The 25046-nt window shown below is 36.6% G+C and overlaps 1 protein-coding gene across 1 annotated transcript; it reads left to right on the top strand.

The window, feature by feature from the left end:
• Positions 1–5497: 5497 nt before the first annotated feature.
• Positions 5498–14333, top strand: LOC148124318 (vomeronasal type-2 receptor 26-like). Its single transcript, XM_087916938.1, has 5 exons — positions 5498–5767; positions 5898–6749; positions 7755–7982; positions 8366–8492; positions 13429–14333. The coding sequence occupies exons 1-5, from the start codon at positions 5606–5608 to the stop codon at positions 14331–14333; spliced, it is 2274 nt and encodes a 757-aa protein (XP_087773064.1). The 5' UTR covers positions 5498–5605.
• The last annotated feature ends 10713 nt before the right edge of the window (positions 14334–25046 follow it).

The following is a 25046-nucleotide window of genomic DNA, read 5'->3' as shown; positions in this document are numbered from 1 at the left end:
ATGGCAAGGCAAGAAAGCGAGAATAAAATAAAAACTTTTACAAGATGCTAGAACTAGAGGAGGATTTGGCCTTCCTAATTGGGAGTTGTATTATCAAGCTGCAAATTTGATGTGGGCCAAAGAATGGATAACATTAAGAAAGACTAGATTGTTGACACTAGAAGGACATGATTTATTACTGGGATGGCATGCTTTTCTGTGGTATAAGGGAACTAAATCGCAGGGCTATTTTAGAAGGCATTATATATGGGAGTCTTTATGATTAAACTGGGAGAAAATTAAGAGACAACGTTATTTGAAAATCCCAGTTTGGTTATCAACTATTGAAGCTTTTTCTTATCCTATAACATACAAGAAGGAACAACAGTTAGATATGGGGAAATATTGGATGAAAAGGGTGAACTTAAAATGATACAAAATCTAGAAGAACAAGGTATAAAGATGAATTGGTTTTCATATGCGCAAATACACTCAAGGTATGTTAAAGATTCTAAAACAGAGGGATTCTATGATAAATTGACTGACTTAGATGAGATTTTGACAGGTACTGATGAAAAAGTGATTTAAAAATTATATGGTTATTTACTGGAAATTAAACTAGAAGAAGAACATGTTAAAGAAACTATGGTTGTTTAGGGGAAGAATTTTGGATATGGGATTGATTTAGAGAAATGGCAAAAATTGTGGTCTCAAAATTATAAAATGACAATGTCAACAACATATAAAGAAAATCTGTATAAGATGTTTTATAGGTGGCATTTCCCCCCGACAAGAATAGCAAGAATGTTCAATAATAAATCTGAAAAATGCTGGAAATGTCATCAGATACCTGGTTCATATTACCATATGTGGTGGACTTGTGAGGACACTAGAAAATATTGGACTAAATTTCGCATATGGTTGGAAAAAATGACAAAGAAACATATAGATTTAAAACCAGAGATTTTTTATTGGGAATCTTACCTGATACATACAATAAAAATTTGAAATATTTGTTTGTAAATGTATTAACAGCGGCTAGGATTGTATTTGCTAAAAATTGGAAGAGTGAGAAAATACCATCACAGGAAGAAATTATTAAGAAAATATTGGAATGTGCTGAAATGAGTAGATTGACATTTGAAATTAGAGAACAAGAAGATAAACAATTCTATGAAGTTTGAGACCTTTTCTATCAGTGGCTAGATAATAAAATATAATAATAGAATATTTAGAACTTTAGGAAATAATTAATACATATTTCTTTTTTTTTTCTTTGATACTATCTTTATAAAATTTTATTAAGATAGACTTGGTATGACTTTATGATTTGTTATAAAATAAATTTAGTAAACTATAGTTATCTCGTTAAAGTATGAATCAATAAAATTATAGTCAAATGATTGTTTAATAATGATATCAGGCTATATAATTGTTGATTGATAATATGAGCTATTATGTAATATAACTACAATGGAGACTATGAAATGGATGCACAAAAAAAGTGGTAAACCAACCGACACACTGTCTGTAAACTTATGAAGGAAAGGATGATGTTGTTATGTTTTAGGTGTTTTTGTTTGTTGTTAAAATTGATAAAACTGTTTTTTTTAAAAAATATTCATTTAAATCTTAACATTTTACACATTACTTTTCAGATAAATATCATACTTCTATGGGAACACTTATTAACTTTCCATAGTTAATTCTCCCCCACTTCACTTATATTTTATAAGACATTGAGTAATTAACATGTTCCCATTCCTTCCTAATTCAATTCTCTCATTTATTTTATTTCACTTATTTTGTTCACAAAAAATTTCACTAAATTACACTGACTATTTTATCCCTCTTTTTAATCATATGTTGTTTCCAATTTTCTAACATTATTTCTATTACAAATATAAAAATACCATCTTATGTACCTTCACAGAATCCCTTTTTACCTGACAGCTATAATGAAGCCAAGTTCATCACCTTCAGCATGTTGGCCTTTCTCAGTGTGTGGATCTCCTTCTTTCCAGCCTATCTGAGCACAAAAGGAAAAGCCATGGTAGCTGTGGAGGTCTTCTCCATTTTGGCTTCCAGTGCTACATTACTGGGATGCATATTCCTGCCAAAGTGCTACATCATGGTTTTGCAGCCTGACCTCAACCTCAGGAAGCAACTCATAAAGAGAAATTAGTACCCATGTGATTTTTCTTGCTACAAAAAAAATATTGACAAAAATAAAAAATTAAAGGACCATTTGTTATTTACAGGAATCATGTAATTTTCATTTTGGCCTAAGGATATATGGTTTATTTTACTTATGGTTCATCACAAAAGTTAAGTGTTCAGAGTCAATTTGGCAGATTTTTTTTTTCACACATCAAATTCTTTCCAGGCACCTGGGATGATTTTTGCTGGTATTTATAGAGTATAAGCTGTTCTAAATAATGCTGTCTTATGCAGTTGACTAGTGGTAAATTTGTCAATGCTGATGTTTATGTGAAACTTCAGATGTTTTCGGATAGCAACCAAAGTGCCTATTACTATGGATACTATTTATTTTTCCCTGGTCATTTTGTTTTAAGAATCCTGTAATCCCTTGCGTTGGGTAGAGTTGGGAATTTACTGGCTGGATGCCCTTCCTTCTACCTCTACAGAGTTCAAAGCAGATATTTTCCCTGTGCTACTAGAAAGAAATATATATGTCTCTACCTAGGATCAAACTCACACCTTTATTTATTATGATGCTAGAGCTCAACATCTAGGCCACTGTGCCTAATGGTGGCTAATAAGATTAATTACTTGGTCAATTCCCTAGTGGTGAATCTACAAGACTAATGCTGTCACACAGGAGCTGAATACATTTTGTGGCCTGAAGCCAAATTTAAAGGAGTAGAACCTGTTCCAACAACAAAAATTTTGGGAGAAGCAATTACCGTGCAATGAGCAAAATTTGGGCTCTTAGAAACATCTGCAGCATGAAGGAAAATGTGGGATCATTAGGCGAGATGTTGAAAGAGTTGGTGTCTTTTTTAAAAAATAATTGGCTGCTACAAGCTGCCATCCAACATCATCTGCAAGTACACTGTGAGAAAATCACGACAATTCTAGATGGCAGAGGTATGATAATCACTTCCTAACTTTCTGATGAAATATATGATCTTATGGTGTACTGAAACTTACAGAGCATCCCCTAGTATTTGTTAATTGTCATCTGTGGTTGGAAATTTGAACTGGGTTGAAAACACAGCTATTTAAAAAAAAACCAGAAGGACAAGCGGATGAGGATTTGTTAGATGTCTTGAAGCCAATGAAATAATTATGTTGAAATGGCTCACTATATTTTGTTAAAGGGGAAACTGGAGATTAGGGATGCACTGCTGCCATATTGAAGACAGAAATTTAGAAGGAAGTATGTGCCAAAGTCTGAATATAATGAGAAGGTTGGAAGTTTTCCATGGAAGGTTGGAATTTTTTTATGAAAACATTATATAATGTCCATATATGGGAAACAGGAATTGTTATGTAACCACGTGATTTGAAAAACCTATATAAGCTGTATTCACTAAATAGGAGTGTCTCCTTCCTCCTAGAAAATGTTTTTTTCTTGAGTAGAGGGGGTCCCTACTGCAGTATTTTCTCTAATAAAGCATCCTATAGATCAGATTATCAAAAGTCTGTTGATTCATTTTTATGTACTTCTCACAATAACTTTTTACTGAATAAATTTGAAGAACTAGAGAAAAGTGAAAGAAAATCTTCAAAATATCTCCCAATTCTACTTCTTCAAATATTTTTAAAACTGGTTAACCATCAGTCACTTATTAGGTGACCCAAAAGAGAGAAAGATGTTCACCAGTTATGGAAAGAAAAAATGCCAGCTTGCCAATGTTTCAAATATAATTATATACCTTTCAAATAGCTGAAATCACTCTACTATCCATTTAGGCAAAACAAGCATAGGTTGTCAGCAGAAGGGAATAGGAATTGAGAAACAACCTATATAATTACTTCTAGAGCCACCTGAGGGCACAAAGGGGTTGCTCCATGAGGTTAATTTCCACAGATTCTCTTCCTCCTGTTTTATCTGGCAGAACTTCTCCTTGACTGAAAGAGCCAGACATTTTCTCCATAACAATAGAATGAAGATGTTGTCCATTCTGATGTTCTTAGTTCCCAAAGCCATTACTCTGAGCTGCCCTGCAAGTCCTACTTTCCCTGTTCCACATGAATGGTTCCAGCCTGGAGATCTCGTCATTGGTGGGATGGTGTCTCAAATATATTACAACTTCTGTGAAATTGAATTTAAGGACCCTCCTTCTCTAAAACCTTATCCCTTGCCAATGTAATATTATTTTTTCCTTTAGATGTGTTCTCCAATTTTACTGAACTCCCCAAATATTTCTTATATGATTAAATCTGTATGAGTGTATTGCAAATTAATGTAATTTCTTTGTCTTTTGCGTGTATCTAGTTGTGGGAGAAGAAATATTTTCTTTAAGTTAATCTCTCATGAAAATACTTTAATGTCTTACAATCTTTTTCAGTGACACATTAAATGTTCACCAAAAGAAGTTTTTTTTTTTTGAAGAATCTTCAGTGAACTGAATGTATTTTTTTTATTAAAAAAATAGGTCTGCATTATGATTCCTCACAAAACATGCAAGCAGTAAATGAATGCTGAAGCTGTTCATATTTTGTTTTATGCTAAGCTGAAAGACAATAAAAGTAGTACCTTGGAAAAAAGTCATTATTCTCTTTCCTATAATGCATAGTATAGAATAGAATAGAATAGAACAGAACAGAACAGAACAGAATAGATGCTTGACTCCCTCTTCTTTGTGGCAGCTCCTGAGGTATTAGAACACTGTTATCATGTCTCCCCCAGTCCTTCTTTTCATTAGACTAGACATACCCAGTTTCTGTAACCGTTCTTCATATGTTTTAGCCTCCAGTCCCCAAATCATCTTTGTTGCTCTTCTCTGCACTCTTTCTAGAGGCTAACATCTTTGTTAACAAAACCATTTTGGCTTTTGATTATTACTTTGTTGCTTCTAGGTTTTCAGTGATTTGTTCTTGATTATTTTTTTCCAGAATCTTCCCTGGTATTGAGATTAGGCTGATAGGTCTATAGTCTCCTGGATCTATTTTTTTCCCCTTTTTGAAGATGGGAACTGCATGAGCTCTTTTCCAGTCCTCTGGCAGTTCCTCGGTGCTCCAGGATCTTTCAAAGATATAGTTCAGTGATTCTGAGATCTTGTCTGCCAGTTCCTTCAGAACCTTGAGGTGTAATCCATCCACTTTTTTATTGTAAAGCATAGAAATACATGGAAACATTCTACCAAATTACTCTAGTATTTTATTATTTGCAATTCTCAAAATCCTACTTCCATCAGAAACAGAAAGGTTTGTTATTCATTTAGAATAACATTTAGAAATGATGCCAAATTTTAACAATGTTTAAAAGTATTAATCAATAGGATTTTTTAAAAAACTTATTGGCAGTGCAGTCACCAAATTGTATCAACATGTCCTTGCCTTGGCCTTCGCTGTGAAGAAGATCAATGAAGACTCCCAGATCTTACCTAACATCACCCTTGGGTTCCACATCCATGACAGTTACTACAATCCAAGGATGACCTACCGCACCACTCTGGACCTGCTTTTCAGATCTAAGGGATTTTTTCCAAACTACAAATGCGATAACCAAAAGAATCTCATGGCCATTATTGGAGGATTAGATGCCTCTACATCTTCCTATATGGCAGAAAGTATAAATCTCTTCAAGATTCCACAGGTAATTTGGGCAGAGCAGTAAGAGATAAATTGGTCTTCTTTTGTAGTGAACATTGGAGATAATTCAGTTTCCATATTTTTCCCTTCATTATCATGAATAATAAGTTTGTTTCTCTTTGTTTTTTCTTCAGTTGACCTATGGCTCTTTTTCCCAAGAAGAGTTGCAGGCTACTAAGTTATCTTCACTTTATTGCATGGTTCCAAAAGAGGAGCATCAATACACTGGAATTATACAGCTTCTTCTCCATTTTGGATGGACATGGATTGGAGTCTTTACTTTTGCTAAGAATAAAGGAGAACATTTCTTAGAGAAAATGCATCTGTTGCTTTCCCAAAATGGGATTTGTTCAGCCTTCATCCAAAAGATTCCACCACAAGCCCTATTTGAAAAACTATCAGAATTCTTTGATCTAATCTCAACTCTTTTTAATATACTGATCGATCAGAAAGCCAATGTTTTTCTTGTCTATGGTGACTCATTCACAATTCTGTGGCTCAGAAATGTTGTATTTCTCCATAATTTTGGAAACAAAGAGAGTGTATCATTTAGAAAGGTTTGGATCCTGATGTTTCCAATTGATTTCATATTGACAGGACTTCAAAGGGCTTGGGATCTCCTATTGTTCCATGGGGCTCTTTCCTTTACAGTGCACTCAAGAGAAGTTCAAGACTTCAAAGAATTTCTTCAAGTCATCAAACCTTCAACCCACAAAGATGGATTTATTCAAGAGATTTGGGAGCAATTGTTTGATTGTTCATTTTCAAATGAAGAATCACCCTCAATGATCAATGACATTTGTAGTGGAGAAGAGAATTTGGAGACTCTGCCTGCACCTCTGTTTGAGTTGCAGATGAGTGGTCAAAGCTACACTATCTACAATGCAGTTTATGCAGTGGCACATTCTTTGCACGAGGCAGTGAGATCAAGAGCCCCACACAGAGAAATCCAAAGGTTTGAATTTCAAGCCCTGCAGCCTTGGCAGGTGATTCATCCATACCACAACTATATTGTCTTTCAATATATAGACATTGTCATCCACATTATCATATGACTTGTTTGCTACAGATATGAAAGAAAAAGTGTTATTAATTTAAGAGGTCATTTGGTGTTACAGAGTAAAGGAGATGAAAATAAAATGCTTTTGCATATTTCAGTCTCGTCAATAGGGGTTTTATATCATCCTTGTTTCCATAAATAACCATTTTATTTGTATGTAGAATTGTCCTCTCTTTTAGATTTCTTCAGCCTCGTTCCAAGAAGAATTCAATGAAAATATTTCTGAAAGCAATCTTTTTTCTTTCTTTTGCTTGTTTGTTCTGAAATATGAATGTTTCACTCTTCTTAATAGTTTTTTTTTGCAATTTACTTAAGTCAGGGCTTATAGACTGGGGACTTGAAATTTATGAAGACTTTTGTTATTATACCTTTATTATTTGCAAATCAGTTCAGATTGGGTCATATTAGATAGATAGATAGATAGATAGATAGATAGATAGATAGATAGATAGATAGATCTAGACAGACAGACAGACATTCAAACAGACAGATGAGGGGGGACAGAATACTTTTGCTCCATATAAGTCTGTGAAGACCCTCTTGAGTCTCAGATTCTAAAAGTTGGTTAAAGGAAATTTATCATATCCTATGCTTTCAAATAGCTTTGCAGCAATGAAGAAAGATATGTGGAGGATATGATTATGGGTTTGGTTGATTGTTTATATAGTGAATGTAAATCTAAATCATATTCAAAATAAAGTATTTTCAATTTGTTTTTATTGATAGACATTTTTTCCTATCTTTCCTTAAAATCATTAATAAAGAAAATCTATACAGTTCTGTATAATATAGACTATTGAGTTTCTCAAGGTAGCTATTTGAGCATTACCGTAGGAATGGGAAGAATGAGTGAATGAAACTTGAATATGACTGTCTCGTCTCTTATTATATTGTTCTATATACACTCTCTTTTTTTTTTCCCTTGAAGTAGCTCCATCCATTTCTTCAAGGCATTTCTTTTAACAATTCAGCTGGGGAGAGAGTGTTCCTGAATGAGAAAGGGGAAACAACAGGGGGATTTGACATCACCAACATGATTACTTTTCCAAACAGATCCTTTCAAAGAGTTAGAGTTGGAGAGATGGATCTACAGGCTCCAAAAGGAAATGAATTATTCATTGATGAAGATATGATTATCTGGCATTCTGCTTTTAACCAGGTATGGACACATTGAATGGACTATATAGTGATTTATTATGATATCATGAATATGTCTTTGCCTGTAAAGCCATATTAAACATTGTCTCTGTATGAATCTATATAATTTATAAATCTAATTTTTGTTTTTGAAAGAAGAAAGGCATATTCTGGAAAAAATACTCTCCATATTTAGGCATTTACAAAACTATCAATGAGAAAACATTTCATATTTGGGTTGCAATTATCAATTGAAAAGAGGTTAATTCTACATAATTTATATAAAGTTTGATAAAATTCAGTAGCCTATTGAGAAGTCAAATATAGCTTCCTGCCATATTGAAGAAGAATTAGAAACTCTTTTTAAAAATATCTCTTTGCAAAACCTTTTGTATTTCTGACTAGGTACTTCCAATTTCTCTATGTAATGAGCATTGCTCCCCTGGATATTGGAAAAAAGGGATGGAAGGAAAACTATTCTGTTGCTACAACTGTGTTCCATGTCCAGAAGGGAAGATTTCAAATCAAAATGGTAAGTTAGACATTCCATTAAGTTTTATTAAATAGATTTAAGCCAATTGTAATGCATTACTTTCGCATACATATAATTGTTTCACAAATTGGTATACATTTCTGTACTGTGGATTAATGTTCAGTAGTGGATATTCTGGTGGTGACGTCATGGTGGTGCGGAGCAAGGAGAGTGAACTCCATTCTTCTGTGCCTGATTTTTCATGCTTGGGAGCTATTTGGGGCATTGTGGATCCTGGAGAGAAGCACAAAATAGATGGGGAGCCTTAAGGGTAGTGAGGAGAAAGGCAACCTTTTGCTACGATGAGAGGAAATCCCTTGAAACCAGCATGCAGGAAATACATGCAAGGATCTACGGTGGGTCCGAAGCCATGACAGCCAGTTGGACAAGGAGTAGGAAGAAGAAGTGGGAATTGACTAATATCTGCAGATTAATTAAGTACTTAAATATTTAAAAAGTATATATAAATATCTGTACCAGTATCTATTTTATACCATATATTCTGTTTTCTATATTTATACTCAATGAATTGATTTATCTATTAGACATACAATTTATATAGGATAATTATTTACACTTAAACTTATGTGTGTGTGTGTATGTGTTCTTAAGTTTTCGCAGGTACATGAATGGTATTCAGCTTTGTTCGGGTATTTTCCCACGTCATTATAGTTGTGCTTTTAAAGTTGTAGCAACGTTTCGGAAGAATCTCATCTGCCATCATCAGGCTTCTGTATAGTGTTCGTCTGTGAGACAGACTTTCACAGCCATTTCTGTTTTAAATTTGGGGCTAGCCTACTGCTGTGCCAGAATGGTTTTTTCTTCATCCTGATTGGTTGGGAGTCTTGCTCTGTGTTTATTGGTCTTGGAGTTGGCTTTCTGCTTGATTGGTGTTTTTAATATCTGTTTTGTAGCATTTTTTGTTTTGATTAGCTGGCAACATTGTGTTTCGTGTATTGGGGGCTTTTAGTGTGGCTTGGCTTCAGGTGAATGTCGTTTATTAAGAAGCTAGGTTTCATCTGGGTGGCTGGTTGGGGTGTGTTTGAGCTGGAGGTATCAGGGGGTGCCTGTTTGTGCCCAGGTGCTTGCTTGGTTTGTGGTGTAGAGATTTTGTTTGTTTGTAAGTGCAGGCTTCCAGATAATTGACAGTCTGGTGGAGTGATTTATTTTATTCATGCTGTAAGGTCATTTTTCAATCTTTATGGCACTTCTGATAATTCTGTAGCTGGGGTTTTCCATTGTGGCTAGGGTTTTGGTGCCATTGAAGTGAATACATATACATGCATACAGACATACACACACAAACACACATTTATTTATATAAATAAATTCTTTATTTATTCTACCCTATTTATTATATATGTTAAATTATTAATTACAATCTTAATAGTCAAATAAGATAGTTAATAGAAATACATTGTCTATTTTTCCTTATTATTCAATTGATAATTTGTTATAAATTACAGTTATATTTATATTTATACAAATACATTTATATTTATACTTTTTATATTTATATAAGGAAAGTTATATGTAAGTACCTTAAATTTATGGTCTTCCTTAAATTTATGATAGAATTATACAGCTAAACAAAGACAAAGGGAGATATAATATACAGAAAGGCATAGTAGTAAGATTGACTTGGATAATATTTTTATATTCCTCAAATACTTTAAAAAATTTTTTAGATACTTAATAACTAATACATACCTGAACTATAGTGATTAGTTTATGATAGTTAGATTGAAAAAACTGGCATAGTTTGATATTTTCTGGAGGTCAGCTGATAAAATTGATAATAATATTGAAAGATCTTTTCAGAAACTTTGGGAAATTTGGAAGTCTTAAGATATGTACTATCACAACTGTTACCAAAATTGGGAAGAAAACGGTGTCCAACTCAACACCGACAACAGCATCACCAGCAAGACAATGCTCAATTGAGGGTATCCTGAGCTGTAAGAAGATGAATCCTGCATCAAGGAAAGGGAAGTTTTCAATCTCTATGTAATATCAGAAGAAGTTCAAGCTATAAAGAAGAAGTTGAAAGTAGGAGCCAGGAAGAACAACATTTGGAGGGAAGAGAAGTAAAGCAAGAGGAAAGGGAACAAGAAGAAACTGAAAGATCAAAAAGATAGGGTGTAAGAACAAGGCAATAAAGAGAAACAAGAGCAAAGAGACATACACACAAAGTAGGATGGAAGAAGGAATTAAATTAATCTCCATTAATGTCAATGGCTTAAACCAATGATGGTGAACCTATGACACACATGCCACAAGTGGCACACAGAGCCATTTGTGCCAGCATGTGAGCTGCAGGCAAACTTTTCTCACTGCACATGTGTGTGCCTCACAGCTGTTTTTTGGCTGGTTTGAGGCCTTTTTTGGCCTGCCAAAGGCTTGAGAAAGGCTTCTTCAGGCTTTTACAAGCTTTGTAGGCCAAAATCTAGCCCTGTTTCATCATTTCCTCTTTTTATGAAAAAATCGAAAGTGACAAAACGGAACTAGATTTTGGCCTACAAAGTTTGTAGAAGCCTGAAGAAGCCTTTTTCAAACCTTTCAGAGGCCAAAAAAGGCCTCAAACCTGAAGAAAATCAGCTGTGAGGTGAGGCACATGTAAGGGGGTGGTGGAGTGGGGGTTGGGATTGCGTGCACATGTGTAGGGGGAATGGGGGGATGCACATTGCCTTCTGGGTGCTGACATGCAAGCACAAGCATGCAAGCACATGCACAATTTTTGACACAGGGGAAAGGTTAGCCACCACTGGCTTAAAACTCACCAATAAAAAGGCAAAAATGTTAATTAAATTACAGAAACAAAATATAGATATTATATGCCTTCAGGAAATGCATATACAAGCACACCATAGCAAATTATTGGAATCAACAAAACTGGGGGAATTATATGAATGTCTGGCTCAACAAAAAAACCAGGGGGGGAGCATAGTGGTATATGTTAGAAAGCAGCCACAATTTAAACAGGTCTATGCAGATGAGGAGGGTAGAATTCTAATGCTGGAAATATTTGTAAACTATAAGAAAGTATTATTAACAGTCATATATGCACTGAAGGAGAAACAGGAAGGATTTTATAATATATTATATAGGAAATTATTAGAATTGGAGTATGAAAACATATGTCTGGTAGGCGATTTCAATGCAATAGTGAACCTCCCAAAAAGATTATGTTAGTAACAGCATAAACAAGAAAAAAAAGGAAAACAGTACTGAAAATATTATATCAAATGATAAATGAATTGGGACTAAGAGACATAAGGAGGGAAATGAACCCAGACAAAAAAACAACATACTTACTATTCGATACCACATAAATGATGATCCTGATTGGATACGATATGGATGAATGTGGAAATAGAGCAAAATATAGAGGAAGTAGAAATTGACATAAATACATGGGCAGACCCTATTAAAATAAGTTGGAAAGGGTTGAAAAAGAGAAGATGGATGTTAAATCAGGAAATTCTAAATGAAAAAGGATGTGTTAGGATGATGGAAAGGGAATTAGAGAACTTCCTAAGAGAAAATTAAAAAACAACAAACATCAGTTCAGAACCTATGGGACTCCACAAAGGTATACATAAGAGGTTTAGCAATTTCATACACTGCACAAAGATGTAAATAAAAAAAAGAAAAACAAACCAGGTTGCAAAAAACACTCATGGAATTAGAAAAAATACTACAAAAAGAACCACATAATAAAGTAATAAATGAAGAAAGAGTTATGATTAAACATAAACTGAATATGCTGATATAGGAAGAATGGATACAAATATGAGAAAGATGAAACAAAATTACTTTGAACACAAGAACAAGCTGAAAAGGTGGCTAACCTATAAATTAAAGAAAGAAAAGGAGAGAGGATCAATCCAACAGTTGAAAGATGCCGACGGTACAGTACAATACAGTAAAGAAAAAAATATATTGTCAAAACTTTCTTTGAGGAATTATATATTCTTTGAGGAGGATTATAATTAGCAGAAAATCTCACATGAACATATCATTTGAGGCTATGGGCATTGATTTAATTGAAAAGTTCCAACTCCTCCTCCTCCTCCTCCATATCCTCCTCCTCTTCGTCCTCTTCCTCCTTGTTCTGGCCCATATTAAAACATGATTAAAGGACTACTACTCTCCACTCTTCAAAGACAACCTCCACTTCAAATTTAAATAAACAATGACAGCATTTTTTTTTTTACAAATGATAATGTAAAATTCCACAACAACCATTTCATCAGCTGAGGTCCATTTAACCATGAGGGAACTAAGACATTTTTCCTATTGATCTGCCATTTTCTAGACCTTTTCTTCCACAAAAACCTGAAAGTAAGAGAAAGGAAAGGAGCTTCAGCAAACAAATAATGATTTGTGAATGGGTTAGATATTCCAATCTCAAAGGGATATAGCATGTGTGTTTGTAGAACAATTAATACTTTCCCTATGGAACACAAAGCACACTAACGATTAGATCAGAGTTCAGACTAATACCTTGGTTTGGTAGTAAATGTAGGTGATTCATTTTGTTGGTACGACCCAACCTTTAATTTTCACATAAAAAGACTAGTGTTTCTTTAGCTTCCTCACATTTTAGAACATAAAGTCTAGAAGAGGTTAAATAGATTATTTAAATTTATACTTCAGAGTTAGTACTTCTCCTCTTATCACCATAACAATTTTCTCTATCCTTTGGAAAAATTAATAAAACAAACATGGTCTTTAATAATTTCAAAGTATAATTGCCCTTTTCACTTTACTTGCGAATTCTAAATCATACAGCAGAGGAAAAACTGAATTTTCTCAGACAAATAATCATACTAGTGCTTAATGGAGAAAAGTCAAAATGAATCATAAAGGTGATCCACTATGATTTTCAAAAGCATGGATAGCATAGATGACAACTTCTTCACTTTTCTTCCAGATATGGATCATTGTTTTGAATGTTCTCAAGACTATTATCCAAATAAAGAAAAGAAAGAATGTCTCCATAAATTGCTGGTCTTTCTAACTTTTGAAGATACTTTAGGAATTGGTTTGGCCTCGATTGCTCTTTGTTTCTTTTTTGTGACATCTTGGGTACTTGGAACATTTGTTAAGCAGAGGGATACTCCCATTGTCAAAGCCAACAACCAGTCCCTCAGCTACACTCGGCTTGTCTCTCTTCTGCTCTGTTTTCTCTCCACTTTGTTGTTCCTCAGTCAACCTGGCAAAGTGACCTGCCTTCTCCGACAACCAACTTTTAGCATCACCTTCTCAGTGGCCATTTCTAGTGTACTGGCCAAAACCATCACTGTGGTTGTGGCTTTCGTGGCCACTAAACCAGGATCTCAGATGAGGAGATGGGTGGGGAAAAGATTGGCTTTTTCTATTGTCCTTTCCTGCTTTGTTTTCCAAGTCTGTATATGTATAATTTGGTTGTCAACATCCATCCATCCCCCATTCCCTGAGATGGACATGCACTCAGAGCTCCAAGAAATGATTTTACAGTGCAATGAGGGCTCAGCTTTCTTCTTCTACTGTGTCTTGGGTGACATAGGTATCTTGGCCATTGCCAGCTTTATTGTGGCTTTCCTTGCCCGTAAATTACCTGACAGCTTTAATGAAGCCAAGTTCATCACCTTCAGCATGTTGGCCTTTTGCAGTGTGTGGATCTCCTTCTTTCCAGCCTATCTGAGCACAAAAGGAAAAGCCATGGTAGCTGTGGAGGTCTTCTCCATTTTGGCTTCCAGTGCTACATTACTGGGATGCATATTCCTGCCAAAGTGCTACATCATGGTTTTTTGCCCTGACCTTAACCTCAAGAAACAACTCATAAAAAGAAATTAGTACCATGTGGTTTTGACAAAAGGTTGACAAAAATAAAAAATAAATGATACATTTGCTCTTTACAGGAATCATGTAGTTTTCATTTTAAGACATATGGTTTATTTTAGTTATGGTTCATCACACAGGTTAAGTGTTCAGAGTCAATTTGGCAGATTTTTTTTTCACACATCAAATTCTTTCCAGAGACCTGGAATAATTTTTACTGGTATTTATAGAGTGTAAGCTGTTCTAAATAATGCTGTCTTATGCAATTGACTAGTGGTGAATTTGTCAATGCTGATGTTGTTCACGTGAAACTTCAGATGTTTTCGGATTACAACCAAAGTGCCTATTACTATTGATATTATTTATTTTGCCCTGGTCATTTTGTTTTAAGAATCCTGTAATCCCTTGCATTGGGTAGAGTTGGGAATTTACTGGCTGGATGCCCTTCCTTCTGTCTCTACAGAGCTCATAGCAGATATTTTCCCTATGCTACTAGAAAAATATATATATGTCTCTACCTAGGATCAAACTCACACCTTTATTTATTTTGATGCTAGAACATCACATCTAGGCCGCCATGCCTAATGGTGGCTAATAAGATTAATTCCCTGGTCAGTGGTGAATCTACAAGACTAATGCTTGTAGTCACACAGGAGCTGAATACATTTTGTGGCCTGAAGCCAAATTTAAAGGACTAGAACCTCTTGTGGTTTTTCCTTGTCCCAACAACAAAAATTTTGGGAGAAGCAATTACAGTGCAATGAGCAAAATTTGGGCTCTTAACAATGTCTGCAGCATGAAGGAAAATGTGGGATCATTAGGTGAGATGATGAGAGAGTTGATGTCTTTTTTTAAAAAATAATTGGCTGCTACAAGCTGCCATCCAACATCATCTGCAAATACACTGTGAGAAAATCACAACCATTGGAGAAATTTGGAGATAATTGTAGAAGAATGATGGCAGAGGTATGATAATCACTTCCTTACTTTCTCATAAAATATATGATCTGATGGTGTACTGAAACTTACAGAGCATCCCCTAGTATTTGTTAATTGTCATCTGTGGTTGGAAATTTGAACTGGGTTGAAAACACAGCTATTTAAAAAGAAATAATTATGTTGAAATGGCTCACTATATTTTGTTAAAGCAGAAGCTGAAGATTAGGGAGGCACTGCTGCCATATTGGAGACAGAAAGTTAGAAGGCAGTATGAGTCCAAAATTTTTTTTGCCAGGTTATTCTCTAATATAGAACATCATGAAAAAAGTGGATAAATACTCATATAAATTAAAGTCTCCAGAAGTAGGGATTAAAACCTCCAAGAAAAGAATGTATAACTTTTTACTGAATAAATTTGAAGAACTAGGGAAAAGTAAAAAAAAAATCTTCAAAATATCTTCCCAATTCTACTTCTTCAAATATTTTTAAAACTGGTTAACCATCATTCACTTATTAGGTGACCCAAAAGAAAGAAAGATGTTGATCAGCTATGGAAAGAAAAAATGCCAGCTTGCCAATGTTTCAAATATAATTATATACCTTACAAATAGCTGAAATCACTCTACTATCCATTTAGGCAAAACAATCAAAGGTTGTCAGCAGAAGGGAATAGGAATTGAGAAACAACCTATACAATTACTTCTAGAGCCACCTGAGGGCACAAAGGGGTTGCTCCATGAGGTTAATTTCCACAGATTCTCTTCCTCCTGTTTTATCTGGCAGAACTTCTCTTTGACTGAGAGAGCCAGACATTTTCTCCATAACAATAGAATGAAGATGTTGTCCGTTGGGGTAAATCCATGTTAGGAGAATGAACGCATACAGGGAAACGTATTTGAGAGTAGTGAAGAATAATATACACACAGCACACAGATACACTGTACAGTTAATGCAGGTTTTTACTTCCAATAAACATTTAAGCAAAGTCCAAGATAAGCAATCCAAAGTCATTCAAAGGTAAATCAGTCCATTTTTCAAACCAGGGATAATCCAAATATCAAAGTCCAGTGTCAAAAAATAGTTCAGTATCAGACTTACATTAATCCAGTAATATCAGTCAATTAGAAGAAATGGAGAAACGGCAATACTTTCCAACAGAAGGAAACAGAGATACTCACTCAGACACACTCTCTTCTGAGACTAAGACTAAGACAAACCAGGTTTCTGGCTCCATCTTATGGCTGTTTGAGAAACCACACCTAATTACAGTTTTTAGCATGCTCTTAAAGGGACAGTATTAAAATGTCTATCCTGGTTTATATATTTCTAGCCCAAATAGCCAGTAAGTGACTCATATTCCTAACATTCTCCCCTTTTGGGTAAGATAATATATACAACCTTACATTCTAAGTCCATAATCTTCACAGCATGCCTTATGCTTTATAGAGCCTTGGGCCTTTGTAAAATGATCTGCTATATTGTTTTCTGACATACAGTATTCCAGCTTAATCATCTTACTTTGCACACATTGTCTCACATTTAAGTATCTTAAATCTGTGTGTTTCGTTCTTGTTTTAACAGCAATATTTGAAACCATCTGTATTGCTGATTGGTTATCTTTGTAAATAACAATAGGATCTGTTACATTAATTCCCATATCAATTAATAATTGCTTATACAAAACTAAATCTGTACATAGTAAAGACAAACATGAGAATTCAGCCACCATTGTTGACAAACTTAGATGTTTCTGTCTAATAGATCTCCATCCAATCAATGCTTTTCCCAATAATACAGCAGTACCCGATGTAGATTTTCATGTATTTATGTCTGTAGCAAAACTTGCATCAGCATATGCAGTCAAATTCAGTTCATCTTTAGGCTCCAAATACAATGCATAGTGCATTGTTTGTTTTAGATATCTTAACACATGTTTAGCAGCTTGCCAGTGCCTTTGAGTGAGCTCAGCGTTAAATCTCGCTAATTGATTAACATAGTATGCAATATCTGGCCTTGACCAATTACTGAGATAAGATAAACTACCAATCAAGGACTGATAAATGTTGTTATCAAAAACAGGACTTTGAACATCACTATGGCTAAACTCCTGGCTCATCGGTGTTTTAGCCAGTTTACAAAGTTCCATTTTAAAACTTTTTAGTAATTGGTTAATTTTATCTGTCTGTTTACCTGTTCTGTGATATTCTATCTATCTCTAAACCAAGATACTGTTTGATTTCTCCTAACTGTTTTATCTTAAATTTCTTTTCCAATAGTGAAATTATCTCAGTAGCTTCCTGTTCAGTTTTGGTGATTAATGCTATGTCATCAGTAAATAATAACAATAATGACATTACACCATTACTTTCTCTTTTAAACAAACATGGATCAGCCATGCCAGCTACAAAGCCTATTTTAGTCAATTCTTTAACTATACATTGGTTCCACTCATATCCTGATTGTTTCAAACCATACTCTTTTTCAATTTCCAGCAATTGTTATTATCAGTATTATCATTTTTGAGACCTAAAGTTTTCTTTAAATATATAGTGTGTTGCAACAGTGCATGCAGATATGCTGTCTCTACATCCAAATGATTTACAATGTATTTCTCCTTAGCTGCCCACACTAATGCTGCCCTTAATGTAGTAGCCTTCAAACTAGGTGCAAACACCTCATTATAGTCATTTGCTGTGTGATTGAACCCTTGTGCTACTAACTTGGCTTTATGGTTAACAGTCCCATATACACCTGTCTTTAGTTTATATATCCATTTACATCCTATGGCATATTTACCTGGTGGTAACTTAACATTTTCGTATACCTCCAGTCTTTTTAATGATTCCAGTTCCTTATCCATTGCTTTCTGCCAAGCAGCCTGATCTTTAGCAGGATACAGTTTTAGTTCACTATAATTACTTGGAACTGTATTCACTTGGCATACAACACTAGCCTGATATCTATCAGGTGGTCGTGTGACTCAGATTGAACATCTTGGTAATACAGGGCTTACTGGTGGACTTTCCTCTGCCACGTGCTCCTGTTCTTCTATTTCTTCCTGTGCCTGTTCTACTACTTCCTCCTGTTCTTCTTTAATGGCTATTTGTTGTTTACTGATATCATCTTTAGGGACTATTTGGGTGTCAATAATAATATCATTGCTGGATTCCTGTTCCAGTTTATCCCATCCAATGTGCTCAAGAAATTTTACATTAGCACTGCAATAAACATGAGCTGTGCCTCGATCTGAGAATTTAAATGATCTATGGTTGGCCTCATAACCCACAAAAAATAACTTATTAGCTCTATGTTGCCCTTTTAAGTCTTACTTGTGAGGGAATATGCACCCATGCTAGAGCTCCAAATGTGTGTAGGTAACTTAAATTTGGTTTTCTACCATGCCAACGAGTGAATGGCAATTCTCCAGTTGTTGTGTAAACTACATTGTTTAATACATGGTTACTACACATTATGGCTTCACCCCACAGTGTTTCAGGTAAACCTGAATCAGATAACATAGTGCAAGCCATGGCTTGTAATGTTTGCCCTCTTCATTCTGTAAATGAGTTATGCTGTGGTCTGTAAGGTGCAGAACGTTTATGCTCAACACCAGCCAATTTCAACATAGTTTGGAATCTTTTGTTAACAAATTCAGTCCCATTATCAGTTACTAAAGTAATTACTTTACTTTTCATTTTTCTCTCAGCAAACCTTAGCCAGTTAAAGAAATGTTGGGATGTTTCTGTTTTGTTTTTCATAAGATAGCAGAAACCATATTGTGAGTAATGGTCCATAATACTCAAAATATAGCAGGCACCTCCTAAACTTGGTTTCTTAGGACCAGTTATGTCAGCAAACACAACCTCTAAAGGTTCTTTGGTCTTAAAACCATTTAGTCTGTTTGCTGGAGTGACCTTACTCTTTTCTTGACTACAAGCATTACAGTGTAAATACTTGCTACAGGGTTTCAATTTTACTCCCTCTGCCAATTTAACAGTTTGTTTGAGCATTTTGAAATTAACGTGCCCTAGACATCTACGTAGTAAATGTATACAGTCATCATGTGGCTTAACATTGTTATAAACTGAGTTAGCCATTTTCAGCTGATCATCATGTATTACATATAAATCATTTTTTAAAGTAGCAGTAACACTTTTACCCTCTTTCTCTATTATACAGTTGTCTCCCCTAAAGGTTACTACATAACCAAGATTAATTAAAGCCCTTACTGATAACAAATTAAATTTCAGTTTAGGTACATATAACATAGTTAAATGTTCGTTTATACAAGAACAATGTGCAGTACCTTCACCTGATGCTTTAATCTTCCATCCATTTGCCAATGATACATGTTTTGTACTCGTGGACATCTTTACAAACCTGTTTCTATCCTTAGTAATGCATTGTGATGCTCCACTATCAACAACCCACAAATCATGGTTTACAGTTGAGTTGCTAGACATAGCTAAACTAACATTCTTTTTGGCCTTCTGGCATTTGCCAGTATTTTGTTGTTTTCCCTTCTTATAGAATTTAGCTATATGTCCTCTAGCCCCACAAGAAAAACATTTTCTAACAGTATAGGCAGTTGAAGTCAAATCCTCTTCTTGTGGTTGTTCCTTCTTCAGTTGGTCCCTATCAAGCCGTCTTCTTGCTTCTTCTAACAATCTTCCAGTTATATCAGTCAATGTCAGTTCATCTCTGGTCAGGACTTCCAGTGAAGATACATAATCATCATAACTTTCATCTAATGAGGAAAGAATGATATAAACTTGATGCAGCTCTGAAAATATTAGTTCTTTTTCATGTAGCTCTTGAAAAGTTCTTTTCATGAAATTCAAATGAGCTAACATATCTCCACCTTTCAGAAGACATGCTCTAAACAGTTAACGTGTAAGATGTATATGTGCACCTACACTGTCATGAACATAAATCCTCTTCAAATTCTCCCAACACCTAGTAGCAGACTCTTCTCCACGAATATGGACTAGCTGCTGGTCACTCAGTGTTAGTCCAATTATACAAAGAGCTCGTTCATTGTTTTGTATAAAGTCAGCAATCTTCTTGTCATCATCCTCATTTTCTGGATTCCAAGCATTTACATCTGGTGGGTCTTGAACTACATTCCATAAACAATTGAATATTTGAAGCTTGGCTTTGAAATTTGTGGAGAAGCCATAATAAGAGCCTTGGACAATTAAATAAAATGCAGTGTGCTCTTTTTTATTTTTTCTTAGCTGTCTTATCCCTCCTCTTCAATCCCATAGTATTTTGTAATAATTTTATATTTATTTTGAATTCATTTATTTATTTTTCTTTGTAAAGGGAAAGCCTCAGAATATCTTTTTCTTATTGAGATTTTTGCCTTTTCCATTTCATTTTTGATCCATTTTAATGGCTATTTTTTATTTTTGAGATTTTCCAATTGGATTAAGGTGTGAAGAACCTGAAGAATTCTTTTTTTTTCTATTTTTTAATTTATTCTTTTTCTCTTCATTTTTAATTTTTATTTTGAATCATATTGACTATCTCACAATAGGATTATATTCAACAAATGATGGTGAAATATGATGAGAGACTCCAAAAAATTGAAGGGAAAGATAAGCAAAGAGATGAGACAATTGGAAATATTGATAGCAGATTAACTATGGTTGAACAAGACAAAAGTGGGATGTTGAAGTGGGAGATGGACAGGTCAGAATTCTATCTCAGACTTCAAAATATAGAGGAAGAAAAAGGACAAAATTTGGCTGCAGTAATGATAGAAATCCTGGCTGGAGCTCTGGGAATAACAGAATAAAAGATGATGGACGGAGTAGATGAGATATACTGAGTTTTCACAAGATATGCGATGAGGAACAATCTACCAAGAGAGGTTCACGTCAGATTTACAAAAAAAACTATCAAAACACAAATACTACAAGTGGCAAGAGAGAAGACATTGAAATATAAGGACAAGAAGGTTGTGGTTTTAAAACAAGTACCCAGAAAAGTGAGAGAGATGAGAAGAGAATATCGATTCCTGACTAAAATGTTATTGAAAAAAGAGGTGAATTATAGATGGCTGATTCCAGAAGGATTAATGTTTACATGGCAAGAACAGAGACACAGAATTGACTCAATTGAGAAAGCAGAAATATTCTACAATGAATTTTTCAAAAAAAGAGAAATAGAGACAGAGATCATCTCAACTGAATTTCAAGAGGACCAAATGGGGATGGGAAAAGAAGAAGGTGCAGTAGGTGGACAAGTGGAGACCAAAGAACAACGTGAAGTAAGATCTACGAGAGCTGCTAGATCTAAATACAAATCATAGTCATGGAGGAAAAAAACTGATTTCTATGAATATAAATACTCACCCACCCAAAGAAGAAAAACCTTTCACAAATTAGATAAGTTAAAATTTGATATAATTTGCTTACAAGAAGTACATATTAAAAAACAACATGAACAATTACTGGCATGACCAAAATTAGGGAAAATATTTACTTCTCTGACCCACTGTAAGAAAAGAGGAGTGGTTTTATATATTAAAGAAACTATCCCAGCAAAACTGATTCATACTGATGAAGAGGGAAGAGTATTAATGGTTGAAATAGTGGATAATAATACAAAAACACTCCTGGTTACATTCCATAAACCTTCTTTACGCAGAAGTAGACTGCACTTCAAAAACCAGGAAACATAGTTTGTTCCATCCAACCAGGTTATCAGTGATAGACTTGTTGAAGTGACTTGTGCCATCTTTACCAGGATAGTAAACCACAATTAAACAGTAAACAGCTGTCTGTATACAGTACTGTGTGTTATGTCCTTGGAACTCTAGGAGTTCTCACTCAGGTCCATTCACTTTGCGGGGGCGTTTTTTCCCCCTCACTCATTGGTTGGTTCTCCCCAGCAGCCAGCTATAAAAGCAGGCTGCGGGGTCCAACCAGTTGCTGATCGCTGCGAGCCAGTTCCAGGCTTGGCAAGCACGGTCAGTCCTTTATTGCTATAATAAAGTATTGTTGCACTCATGCTCTGGTTCAGCCTCTCATTTCCCAAACTTAACACTGGCGACGAGGATGGGATGGCTACCAGAAGCACCATGCAACCGCTGAGTCACTAGCCGCTGATCCGCAGCCAGAGAGAGCGATCGGCCGGCGATAAAACAACGCTGATCCGCAGCCAGAGAGCGGTCAGCAAGCAACAGCGCGACGCTGATCCGCCGACAGAAAGCGGTCAGCAAGCAACGAAGCGACGCTGATCCGCAGCCAGAAAGCGGTCAGCCGAGCGATAGTAAGAAGCGTCTGTAGCCGCTTGTTGGCCCAGCTACAGGAAAAGTGAAGCGCTGCGAGCGCAGCCGCTCGTTGTTTAAAGCGCAAAATTCAAGCGGCTGTCATTTGAATTTCAAACCAAAAGGTACAGCGAGGTGCTGTAAGTCAAGTCACTGGCGCCCACGAAGGCGCAATTTCAAACGCTGCCAGCGGCTGACAGCCTAACCTCGTGCTTTGCCCAGAGAGAGAGAGAGGATTTTGACAAAGCCTCCTCAGAGCTGAAATCACTTGCCTGCCACAGGCACTAGAAACTTTGCTGCTGCCCCAGAGAGATTTTTCCACAGATTGTACAACCGATCTTATCACTATGAATTCCAATCCAGTCTTCCCAGCGTTCAAACCGGATGAGGAGAAGTGGGAATCATACAAGAACCGCTTTAACCATTACATCGACGCAATTGGGCTGGCTGATGCTGGGGAGCACCGGAAAAAATCATATTTCCTGATCTACTGTGGAGCCATCGTCTTTGACACTGCCACAGCTCTCGTGGCTCCACCTGAGTTAAAAAACGTTCCATGGTCTGAACTGTTAGAAATCCTTACTAACCACTATTCTCCCAGACCTTCACAGATTGCCAGGCGATTCACCTTCCGTATGAGGAAGCAGTCAGACAAAGAGACCATCAACCAGTACATGGCAGCCCTCAGGACAGCAGCACTCCATTGTGGGTTTGGAACCTACCTGGAGGACATGCTCCTCGATCAACTAGTCTGCGGGGTCAAGGATCTACACCTCCAAAGGCGCCTACTCGCTAAGAAGGACCTCAACCTCGCACAAGCCGTCGAGGAGGCCCTGGCAGCAGAACTGGCAGCACACTCAGCCACCGAAATCCATGGCCCAACTCCCAAGCTAACGACAGTTCCAGTCCACTCCGAGGAGGTAGTAGCAGAGGAAGCCCTTAGTGATGAAAACGACATCCACCGCCTCACCAACGCCAGGCATCCGCAGGTAGGAGCCAAGCAAGAAAACACCGGTCCACCCAAGCACATCACCCTGTGCCTAGCCTGTGGTGGGTCTCATCCGAGGGCCACCTGCAAATTCAAAGGAGCCACCTGCAACACCTGCCACAAAGGGGACACATCGCGAGAGTCTGCCAAGCCTCTCAAAACTCAGCACAAAGGCACACCCCCTTCTCACACTCTGGACCTCAGAGGCAAGTATTGAACTGTCGCACTCACCACCATGCCAAACACACTTGCCATACCATTAGTAAAATCTCTCTCTCCATTTTGTTAGAAGGTAAACCGTGCCGCATGGAGGTTGACACAGGGTCAGCGCTCTCAATTATCTCGTGGAGCACCCTCAAGAGGCTACAGCCCAGCCTATCAACAAGCCGGCTCCAGAAGTGCCAGTTTAGCCTGAAGGACTACCAGGGGAAGGTCATTCCTGTAATCGGCAGAGGCAAGTTCCTTGTCAATTTTAAAGCTTTCAAAGGTCACCTACCTCTAGTGGTAGTTAACGGCAATCTCCCCACATTATTGGGGCTCGATTGGTTTCCCCATCTCGGCCTAGGGCTAACAGGAGTCCATGCTGTCTCAACCTCTGACACTGACTCCTTATTCGCTGATTACTCAGATGTATTCAGCGATGAGCTGGGGTGTTACAACGGTACCCCTATCTCATTCACAGTCGACCCCCAGGCAGTCCCAATCAGGCTAAAACCGCGTAGAGTCCCATTCGCTATTCGGCCAAAACTAGATGCAGAATTGGATAAACTATTAAAACAAGGGCTCATTGAGCCAACAGATTTCGCCAAATGGGAGATGCCCATTGTCACACCCCTCAAAAAAGACGGTAGCCTGAGAATTTGCTCGGACTACAAGACCACAATTAATAAGTTTTTACAAGTTAGCGCTTACCCAGTGCCCGTCATTCAGCATTTATTGCACACTTTTGAACCTGGCAGCATTTTTGCCAAATTGGACATGTCTCAAGCGTATCAACAGTTCCCTGTTGACAGCCAAACAGCGGAACTCCAGACCATCATCACCCACAGGGGTGCTTACCGGTGCAAGCGACTCCAATTTGGCGTAAGTGTTGCCCCTGGCATTTTTCAATCCCTCATGGAGCGGATTTTGCAGGGCCTCCCTGGTGTAGTACCCTACTTCGACGACATCTTAGTCTCGGCCAGGGACAGACCCCAACTCTTCCAGAGAGTTTGAGCAGTGTTAGAGAGGTTCAGACAGCATGGCCTCAAATTAAAAAAAGAAAAATGTGCCATTGCCACTAGACAGGTGGACTTTCTGGGTTATAAAATTGACGCCTCAGGCATTCACCCCCTGGAGTCCAAGGTTAAGGCAATTCACGAGGCACCCACTCCAACCTCCAAAACTGAGCTGCAGGCCTTCTTGGGGCTATTGAACTTTTACGCGTCCTTCCTGCCCCATAAAGCATCAGTGGCAGAACCCCTACACAGACTGTTGGATAAAAAATCACCTTGGCACTGGGGTCACAAAGAAGACTCTGCTTTTC

The sequence above is a fragment of the Pseudonaja textilis genome, chromosome Z (assembly GCF_049901715.1).
Source record: "Pseudonaja textilis isolate UNSWEBS1 chromosome Z, rPseTex1.2, whole genome shotgun sequence".
Taxonomy (NCBI): domain Eukaryota; kingdom Metazoa; phylum Chordata; class Lepidosauria; order Squamata; family Elapidae; genus Pseudonaja; species Pseudonaja textilis.
The sequence above is the reverse complement of the archived record's forward strand: the minus strand, read 5'-3'. Positions and strand labels throughout refer to the sequence as shown.